The sequence below is a fragment of the Otolemur garnettii genome, unplaced genomic scaffold, assembly GCF_000181295.1.
Source record: "Otolemur garnettii isolate 467f Iridium unplaced genomic scaffold, OtoGar3 scaffold00178, whole genome shotgun sequence".
Taxonomy (NCBI): Eukaryota; Metazoa; Chordata; class Mammalia; order Primates; family Galagidae; genus Otolemur; species Otolemur garnettii.
Genome location: NW_003852573.1, coordinates 1,605,707 through 1,616,673, shown reverse-complemented (window position 1 = coordinate 1,616,673; position 10,967 = coordinate 1,605,707). Strand labels below are relative to the sequence as shown.

Below are 10,967 nucleotides of genomic sequence, written 5' to 3'. Positions count from 1 at the left end.
TGCCTCAGCCTCCCAAGTAGCTGGGACCACAGGCCCCTGCCACAACGCCTGGCTATTTTTTGGTTGCAGCCATCATTGTTGTTTGGCAGGCCTGGGCTGGAGTTGAACCTACCAGCTCAGGCACCTTAGCCGCTTGAGCCATAGGCACTGAGCCAGGAAACTCTTCTTCTTACATAAGTAATAAAAATACTTTCCCATTTTTCCTTCTGTTATCTTTTTAGTTGTGTTAAAATAATTAGACCATTAAACCATATGGAATTTGTTATGTGAGGTAACAACCTAACTTGTTTTCCACATTGTTTAGTTATCCAGGTACTATTTATTAAATAATCCAGCTCTTTCTTTATGATTTGAAATGCCCTTTTCTCTGCTGAGTTCTCACACATACATGAGTTTGTTTCTGTCCTCTCCTTTTCCAGGAATCCTTTCATAACTTTTTAGTTGTGTGAGTTTGGTTCAGATACTCGCTCACTGAGCTCCTCATATTAAATTTGGGGATGATAGCATAGCAGCTGTTCCACCTGGCAGAGTTGTGAGAAGTAAACCACACTGTGTCAGGGCCTCGCCCCATCATCCATGTTCAAAGAATGGTATTATTTTTCATTGTTGTTTGTTTTGGGGCCAGTGCCAGTGATGCTTAATTACTGAAGCAGGTAGTCTCTCTGTTATTATTTTTCTTTCTAATAATTGCAAATATTTCTTGGCCATGCTTACTTACACCTTTATTTTTCTATTTGAATTGAATTTCAATTCATCAGTCTCCCAGAAAAACAAACACAAGAACAGATGAGAATCTGATTGAAACTGCATTAGATTTATGTATTAAATGGAGAAGTTTGACATCTTACAAAATCTAATCTCCCCAATCTACAAGCAATATACCTCTCTCCATTTATTTAGGTTTTGTTTTATGCTCTTTGTGTTATTTTAATTATGCTGAGGCTTAGGCATTGATTTTTCTAGCTTTCCCCTTGTTATGGTTGAGGCTGGCCTTCTTCCCTCAGGACAGGTAGAGGCAGCTTCAGACTTTCATTAAACACCTTGAGATATATTCTCTTTGTAAGTCATTTAGACATCCCTGTGAAGTGAGATCGGGCCTTTCAATCTTACAGGTGAGGAATTTAAACAGAAGGAACAAAGGAGAGTAATAGTTTTAAATACTTCTGTGTCAGACGTGGATATTTTTACTTAACGTTAAGCAGGTCTATTGTCCCCATTTTACAAATGAAGAATCTGATGTTGAGAGAAGTTAAATGAATGCAACCGAGGCACACACTAAATTAAGAGGAAGAGCTCAAACTCAGGGGCCGGGACTCTAAATCAGTTGTTCTAATTCCCAGTGGCCACTGCTTCCCTGTGGTGCTGTCTAATCCTGTCTGCACTTGTCATTTATCTCAATAAAGTTGACCCCCAGACCTTTTTTCTAGGCAGGCTATTGTTCCTAAGTCTAATTTCTGGACCTATCAGAATGATCCAGAACCAGGTTCCTTCCCAAGAGCCAGTCACAGTGGCTTAGTGTATTCTGTGCTGTTGAACCATGGTCTGGATGTCCAAATGCCTGTGTTACAAAGTACCTGAGGGAAGCCTGGGGCAGGAGGAAGACAGATGGAGGTCAAAATTTTCTCGTATACCTGAGCATTGCTGTTTTGTTATCTGGTTGCTGGGGGTGAGGAACTCCAAAGCCACGTTAGTTTGTGAGGTTTATTATGTGGTACTGCATAACCTAAGGAAGCTATATAGAGGATAAAATCAGTGACTAGGAAGAGGTGTCTGACTTGGAATGTCTTCTCATTGGGCATCCTCTGCCAGGAATGAGCCTCTCTCTAGCAGCAGCCTCTGCTCTCAGTAGGGTTGTCAGAGACTGTGGTGTTCTTGGGTTTTCACATTGATCTTTCATTAATAGAGAATTTGTCATTGATCCTTTGTCCTTTTTGCAAAAACAGGACACCAAGTGCCTGCTTTTCTCAGTTTTTCCACAGTAGGAACTTGGAGAAAGAGGCAGAATGTTCCCCGCTCTTCCTTATTTTGTGTGTGTATGTACGTATTTGTGCATTTAGTGCCTCTGTAGTATCTGATGGGATGGATCCTGCTGCAGAATCTGGGCTCTGGGAGAGACCTCCGCAGCCACCAGCCACAGTCGCTACCTACAGGAAGGTCAATGTTTGAATGGAGCAAAAGGGTTCCAGAATATCTTTGGAGCTTTCAAAGGGGTAGGAGGGAAACTGGGTGGGGTGAGGCTGCAGGTTCTAGATGTTTCACATTCACTTGAAGCAACAGTTTCATATGTTGAGAATGAGTAACCATTAAATAAGGATACCTTCCTCTGGAAAAATTTATAAAAATGCAAATTTAAGCCCATCCCACTTGCTTTCCTAGATTGTTTGGGTAGTGATAATGTGGGTAGAGGGAGGCAGGTCTGAGTGACTGTGAAGGCTTTGGAAATAGGGTTTATATTTTTAAAACTCAACAAGCATCCCTAAAGCAGCCCCATGGTGCCTTCTGGAGTGGAGCAATACAATGGCCGCACATGACCCTGTGGATAACACTGCATTGAATGCCATTGGAAAAGAGGCACAGAGTGGTAGGACAGAGAAAGTAGATGGGCTTCCTGCCCTTGGAGTGGATTATAATCTATTTAAAGAAACAGTCCTCAGTTGTTAAGGTTTGAGGGGGGCCAATACATAGCACCTTCCTTCTCTGTCCATGATCAGGACCAATTGAGAGAGATAGATAAAGATTTACCTACCAGTCACAGGTAGGGCTGAATAACTGCTGGCTTCTCCAACCAGCCATCTCCCCCGTCCTCTGCTTTCCCCCCTAAGATTTATAGAATGGAGGAGCAGAGCAGAGAAAGGGCAAAGCTACACATATCCATTCCTTGTTTCCCACATCACCAACCCAGGAAAAAAGCCCAGAGTGTTACTTTGAAAGCTATTCCTCCACAGGAGAACACCAGAGTAGAAAAAAAGGAGCTTCTTTCCCTCCAGCCCTATAATCACCTCAAGACGAATTCTAATCCAATACATTCTGACTATTATGAATTTTTGGTTCAAGATATATATAGTGTATTTAGATACCAAAAAGGAATTGTCCAGAATAGTGTTTAATCAAGGAGGAGTAGTATTCTGGAAGGAGGTGATGGGCACAGTTTGCTGGAGAGAAGCACACAGCTGTTGAAATGGGGAGAGTTCATTCATGATGAGATTGAACTGTGGGAAAATGAAAAAGACCTCCCAATATGACTAATATAAGACGTGGATTGGCACCATCAACCCCAGTAGTCATAAATGGAATATAAAGTTTAGATGGCACAGCCCCAATTGGCGCAAGTTTCTAGGCAGCAGGTCTAGCTTGTGTAGTGCAGTGATGGCTGCAAGGCTGCAGTGGGGAGGGGGCGGTTCTGGGGATTTTAGCAACATGAGGCTTTGTTATTAGACATTATGAATGGAGTTCCTCTCATCTGATTTATTGTTAGTTTGATAAATTAGGCATATTTTCCAGTTTGCCATCTGAGAAAATGCTTAAGGCTTTCTTTAGAGCAAAGGAAAAGTGTTTTTTGTTGTTGTTGTTGTTTTTTTTTAATAATTTGTTTGCTTTTTGTCTTAACTAGGATACAGTGAAATCTGTAGGGGTGTGGGCTTGATTGCTGTTGATGTTTTCTATTGATTTTTCTGTTGCTTAGTTGAAAATGGTTTAAAATCCTACAAATTCTGAGGAGGGAACTGGGAAAAACAGTAACCCCAAACAGTGGCTAATTCAAATTGTATTCTTTGAGATTTTTGAAATGTTATGCGTGATTTTTGTGTGGTGGATTTTTCTTTCAAAACATGTTTTTGTTAAGTTGGCATTATGGGTCATTATGAAAGTTTGAGCTACACAAAAATCAAGAAACATAAAATCTGTGCAGATGGAAACAAATGAAGCCCTCCTAGCAACACCAATAAGCTGAGCAAGTTTCCTGAAACTGGCACAGGTGAATCAGGAAGGACGCTGTCAACTGTGCCCGTAACATAGGGTGGTCTGTCTTAAGACTTATGTAGTGACCCATGTATAAACTGTTGGTTGTCTCAGAGCACTCAGACATTGACAGCTGAAAATTACGCAAAGGGTATGGAAAGACTGAAATTACCTGTGGATGAATACACAGATAATCAAGATTTAAGGAAAATACATTTCCATTTCATCTATTTGCTGCCTGTTTGTGCATTTTAGGATTATTCCCACTTACATGTGAGTTAAGTGGTGTAGACAAATCTGTAAGCTAGTTTTTGTTATGTTAGACTGACTAATTAAGTCTAATGTTAATCAGGGATGTCTGACTGTACCTGTTGTATAATTAATAGTTTGGTATGATTACGGGCAGAAAGACCCAAGTGACCTCTTGGGGATCTATTTTCATTTCAAAGATTCAGTGAGCTCTCTATCTCATAACATGAAATAATATATGAAAAATACTGAGCACAGTATCTGGCATTAGGAAGCTCTCTAATACTTAACAACATGGGGAAATAGTTACAGTATTTTAATTTGAAAATGGTTGTGAAGTAGTGTGTAAAATGTTATCCTAGTTCTGCAAAATTCAACAAAGAGCTATTAGGTTCTTATATGCCAGATGTTGTTTTAGGAACAGGGATACAAGAACTGGGTAGAGAAGAATATACTGTTGCCTTGAGTCTCATTTAATTTTGTAGCACAGAATAAATTGTTTCTTCTTGCTGTGATGTTCTCTATGGATAGAAAATATTTGTTTACTTTCTTTAATTATTTTTGGAAGCTGGAGAATGAGACTATGTAGGTATTTGGGTATAGTACCTGAGTTGATGCCCTATCTGAGAAGCCAGTCAGATTAGGTCTATCCACCTCCTTTTGTGGATAAGGGCAGCGCTGAGGAAGAACTTATCCCTCCACTTTAGCTCAGGAACAGGGATTGCATTGAAATATATTCATTTCCTAAGGCACTAATGTGACTATTGCCCAGACCTGCTTGTAATCCTCCCTCTCTTAGGAAACTTTGCTGGGGAATCATTGTAGTGATCCTTTTCCTCTTAAGTATCTTATAATTTGTTATCTATGTTATTCTATTAGATCTTCTGGATTTTTATACTGGGGATAGGGACTTAGAAATAGTTTCTGGCCTATGCTTGGTTGAGCATGTGAGCCAAGTTGGTGAATTTCTAAAGTGAATTTTGACACTGGGGCCCTTTAGCAATGGACAAAGTTGGAAATTTGAGTTTGTATAATTTGTTGGCCATGGCAGATAATGCCCCTTGTCCCTTACTTTTTACTTTCCACTATGTGGTCTAAGGTAAGTTTTTAGGTATCTGTGCCTAAGTTTTTTCCGTAAGATCAGGTGGGATTTTTAACCTATTTTCCAATTGTTTTATAAGGGTTAAGAGATCTGTATTTGCAGAGTGATTTGAACAGAAGAAAACTCCCACTGAGTAGTCACTGTGAAAGTTTTTATTCCAGCATGAAGAAAAATAAATGGTGTAATAACCTGGCACTTCAAGGAATGAGACCATTTAAAATGAATTAATGTCTGTACCTTTTCATTCCCAAGTCTTTGCATCCATAGCCCCTCAAATGAGAATGCAAATTACTGACCAACCTTTTGATATTCCTTACAGGGACACCTGTGTGGTTCTTTGTGAAAATTGCTCCAATTCGAAACGAACAGGATAAAGTGGTTTTATTTCTTTGCACTTTCAGTGACATAACAGCTTTCAAACAGCCAATTGAGGATGACTCATGTAAAGGTTTGTAATTCTGATTTGTACAAATACATTTATGCCTTTCTTTTGCCTTTAGTGGGGCTTTCATTACAGAGAATTTGAGGTTGCCAAGGCAATCTCATCACAAAAGATCAAGATTTAAACTTTAATTTGTGTTGTGTAAAGTACTGCATCATTCTGGAATCTATGAGGGGAGGAGAAGGAGAGGGAAAAAAACCACTTTGTTTAGGAAAGCATTTGAATCAATTTCATACCTTTTAAAATTAACCCTTCCCAATATTAGACAGAAGAGGGTAGTTGGGCTACTTGGTATCATCAGAATCTTTTCAGATCTTTACACAAGACAAGTGTCAATTACCCAGAGAAGGTAGTCCATGACCATATTCATCTGATTTATACATGAACTTTCTTAGATTTGACTTGAGTTCTGGCATTTAAGATTGTTAAAGCAGACTTTAGCTTATCTCTGCTTCTGTGGTTGATTAAGTCTGGGGCCAGTTAATTCATTTGGAAAATGACATTAATGAGGCCAGGGTCTTGAGTAACATTACCATATGGTTCGTTTAATGAGTACTGTGACCATAGTTTTTAACACTCACCTCAGCCATATATGCATGTATTGTTTGCATAATGTGGGGGACCTAGGAAAGGTGATGGCTTAGGATTTCTGGAACAACTGTACCTTAGAAGAGGTCCAGATCATCAGGATATACAAAAGAGGGCATGTTATTCCCAGAGGCTTAGGGTTAGGGGTGACACAGCACTTCTTTCACATCACTCCTTCATAACTTGCACGCAAGATAGTCAAGAGGCTGGAAGTGATTTCTTCTTGCAGTACTTCCTGGCTCTGTGGTTGATTTTCCAGTTATTCTTTTACTTATTTATTTTTTTAATTGTTGGGGATTCATTCAGGGTACAAAGAACCAGGTTACACTGCTTGCATTTATTAGGTAAAGACCCCTCATAATTGTGTCCTACACCCACCAGTTATTCTTGAGAACTCTGCTCCTTATGGTTTCCTGAGATATAGCACAGATGAAAGTGGAGTCCAGAGAAGAGTGAAACTGGGACTTATTTTTCTTAATGTGACAAAATGTATATTACTAAATGAGCATTACGGGAGGAAATAAAAAGCATTGTGTGGATGCTTTCTCAGGGGCTATGTTTTCCGAGCGTATTTAAAAAACTGGCATATTTAGACACCCACGTTTATGGAGTTTAGAGCACAGTGCTGTGTATACCAGTGTACCCTATTTTTAAAAACTGTCTGATAATTCAGTAAATCAATTTGAGTTTTCTTTTTGGTTCTAAGACTGCAGTAGATGCAAAGCTGTCTCAGCCTCCGAAGTCTCCCTTTTATTATGCATTTGTGATTGCCTGATTCTAGTTTCTGATTCGAAGATTTCTCAGTGTAATAGGTTTTACGTGGCAATAAGTATTATATGGCATGATTCACTCTTGAGTAAATGTCATCTTGTTACCATATAGAAAGGCTGGTTGGCCTGGCGTGGTGGTTCACGCCTGTAACTTAGAACTCTGGGAGGGTGAGGCAGGTGGATTCCTTGAGCTCAGGAGTTCAAGACCAGCCTGAGCAAGAGCGAGATCCTGTCTCTACTAAAAATAGAAAAAGCTGAGGTAAGAGGATGGCTTGAGCCCAAGAGTTGGAGGTTGCTGTGAGCTATGGTGATACCATGGCACTCTACTCAGGGCGACAGCTTGAGACTCTGTCTCATTTAAAAAAAAGAAAGAAAGAAAAGCTAGTTGCTTTTTTTAACCTAATAAATTCATAAATAATATTTTATTTTCATTTCATATTAATGTGAGGGTACAAGCAGTGGGTTACAATGTTTGCATTTGTTAGGTAGAGTCCCTCTTGTAGTTGTGTCCCACACCCAAGAAGTATGCCTTACATTATGCCCAGTAAGTGGGAGCACCATAAATAACATTTTAAAAGCAACTGGATATTTTTGACACTCATTTTTGTATGTTTTTTGCTAAAAATTTAAGATATGTGATTTGGTTGAGTCAAAATGTTTTCTTTTTATCACATTGGAACCTTTTTACATGACTTGCAGATGTTATTTAGCAGGACAGGCATACCTAACGGAGAATGCTCCTTGCCTGCCACCTATGTGCCAGTGTTTGATTCTCATGAAATTTGAAAGGTGATAAATCAGAGTGATGTAATGAGGCTCACTTAGGTTTATTTTCCAGGAATAAAATGTTCCACTTCGTTTAACCTGCCTCAGTGATGCATTTCTTTGCTAACAGGTTTTAGTACACACCCATACCCACATACACACACAGAGACCTTCATGAGCACACATACAATTTATCTATTCCCTAGGGGAACCAAGTATTAATTCACTTTGTCAGTGAAATAGCTAGGAATAACTTGTGGCTTAATGTGTAAAATTTAAAACACACACATGCACACACACACACACACACATACACTTTGGTACTTAACGTAGAAATTCTGCTAGTAGACCGCTTAATGTCTATTCAAAGATGTGACTTTATAAGCCTGTCTGTTTCAAATGCCATGGCAGATATGTTTAAATTCTCCCCACTTGTCATGTCACCATGGCCCTGGCCCACTGTGTTTTGGTGGTCTGCTTAGGTCAAAGGCATATTTTATATTAGTACGTTTATGATGGAATCACAGGATAATTCTCCAGGCCTTGTTAGTTTTAAGTCTATAAACTGCAGTTCTGGCTGCAAGGATCAAATCTAGACCCTAGAAAATATGCTGCTGTGTGGTTGGATTGTAATCCTGGCTTGACATTTCTTTTTGGATGTGTTCTTAACAGCTTGTTTCCAGCAGACCAGCTGGGTTTTCAGTACAGCACCTCAGTCAGCATTAAAAGCTCAAGAGTCTTGCTGATCCAGGCTTGTTTAAAATTCACTTTTGAGATGGAATGGGATGGTGGAAAATCTAAAACCCCAAAAATTTTCAGATAATTATTCTGTAGCGTAGCTGTGGCATGTCTTCCCACCATCAGATTAGTCTTTTAAATCAATTGTGTTGGGTGGCGCCTGTGTCTCAGTGAGTAGGGTGCCGTCCCCATATAGCGAGGGTGGTGGGTTTGAACCTAGCCCCGGCCAAACTGCAACAAAAAAATAGCTGAGCGTTGTGGCAGCATCTGTAGTCCCAGCTACTTGGGAGGCTGAGGCAACAGGATCACCTAAGCCCAAGAGCTGGAGGTTGCTGTGAGCTGTGATGCCAAGGAACTCTACCGAGGGTGACAAAGTGAGACTCTGTCTCTAAAAAATAAATAAATAAATAAATAAATAAAAATAAATAAATGAATTTGTGTTTCAAATTGTTTTTTAAATTACCTTGTTTTCTATGATCATATGATGAATGTCTGACTTTGGGACTCAGGAGTGGGATGGGTATATCCCGATAGTGGTGAGAGAAGCCAGTTTGTAGGTAGTATTTTCTCACAGAACACTTACAAAGGGGCTAGCACATGGGATAATTAACAGGGGATTATTTTAGCAACTGAAACAAAGTAAATCCCTTTTACCCAGAGCCTCAGGCACAGGCCCTGGGCCCTGGGAATGGTTTTTGAGCCACCGCTATCATTTGATGAATCAGTTCTCACAGTCCTTTTATGAGTTATCCAGGCCTCTGACTTCCTCATCTTTTGTCTGTCTTTTGACAAATTCTCTTAGTAATGAAAGTCAAAGTCAAGCTAGGTTTGCTGTTTGGTAGCAGCTCTACCCTGTGTGTGTGTGTGTGTGTGTGTTTTTGAGACAGAGTCTCTCTTTGTAGTCCTTGGTAGACTGGTGTCACAGCTCACAGCAACCTCCAACTCTTGGGCTTGAGTGATTCCCTTGCCTCAGCCTCCCGAGTAGCTGGGACTACAGGTGCCCGCCATAATTACCTGGATTTTTTTTTTTTTAAAGATGGCGGTGGGGGGGGGTCTTGCTTTGGTTTAGGCTGGTCATCAACCCGTGAGCTCAGGCAGTCCACTTCTCTTGGCCTCCCAGAGTGCTAGGATTATAGGCGTGAGCCACGGCTCCTGGCCTCTGTGTGTGTATGTTTTTAAAGACTAAGGAAAGATTAGGTAGGAATTCTTGGCTAAAATGAGAATCTGTGATACTCCAGTGGTTTCATTTTTTCCCTTATCTCTTGCTTTTTTGTTATTAAAGATAATTGGGAGTAGCCTGCAGGATATGTTTCTCTTCCATTCTGCCTTCTGAGGTGGCTTGGGCAAATGGATAGAGAATAATTAAAGTGTAAGGCTCAGAGTTCTCTTTCTCTCTATTGCTCACCAAAAGATGAGTCACCCTTCTTGTTTTCTCTCTTGCCACCAAGTAATCTCTCATATTAAAGGAACAAATTCACTTTGAAAGATCCATGTTATTTACTTCTAAATTTAGAGTTAGGTTTGAGCCAAAATCAGGCAAAGAAAGGAATATAAAGCTCTAGCAGAGATTTTTAAGAGCCAAAGATTTAGAATATTGAAGGATGAAGGCTCTGACAGGCTGTTGTAACTGCCAGTGCTTCTCCATATGTACTTGTGTGGGATATATTTATAAGCCACCCTTGGGAAAGATGCAGAGTAATGATATAAGTCATAGGTTTCCCTCCCCTGTAATAGTATTATTTTATCTCTGTGCCTTTAGGATCATGGAAAAATGATGATTCAGTGACTGCTACTTGAAGAAGCTATCCTAGACTTTTGGTTATTTGAACATTGGTGGGGAAAAGATTATGGAGGGAGACTTGAGGACACTTGGGCAGTGATCCACACTGACTAATCATCCTTTATCCACTGTTCTCTGCTAGATATTAGGTGATGACATCAACTATGAGAATGTATGCCTTTGTATCTCCAGACATGGATGGTCTCTGTCTTTTCTATTACTCCTGGACTTACCCTCAGAGGAGCTAGAATCCCAGAACTATCTCTTCTTACCTAAAGGGTTGGATACTAAAGTAGCCTCTGTGGTGGCTCAGCCAAGTTGAAACGCATTTCATCCATTGCGGGGTCAAGGCAGAGAGGAAGTAGTCATCTTTCCTGGGAATGGAGAAAGGACCTAGTAAATACATTTTTTGCTAATTGCTAGATTGCACACTGTGTACCCCTCTTTCTGTCTTTCTTTTTCACTTTCCTCTTCCTCTTCTGCTTACCCCCGTTCATTTTCCTGATCATGTGATGCTTTTGATCATCCTGTGGTACCCTCAACTCTGCTATTCTTTTTTTTTTTTTTTTTTTTGAG

At 40.0% G+C, this 10,967-nt stretch overlaps 1 protein-coding gene across 2 annotated transcripts in view; it reads left to right on the top strand.

Moving 5' to 3' along the window:
* Window positions 1–10,967, top strand: part of KCNH1 (potassium voltage-gated channel subfamily H member 1) — a 421,068-nt gene that overhangs the window by 34,231 nt on the left and 375,870 nt on the right. For both annotated transcript variants that reach the window (XM_003800511.2, XM_003800512.2), the window contains exon 4: window positions 5,628–5,756. In XM_003800511.2, coding sequence (XP_003800559.1) covers window positions 5,628–5,756 — 129 coding nt within the window. The remainder of the gene's footprint in view (window positions 1–5,627; window positions 5,757–10,967) is intronic.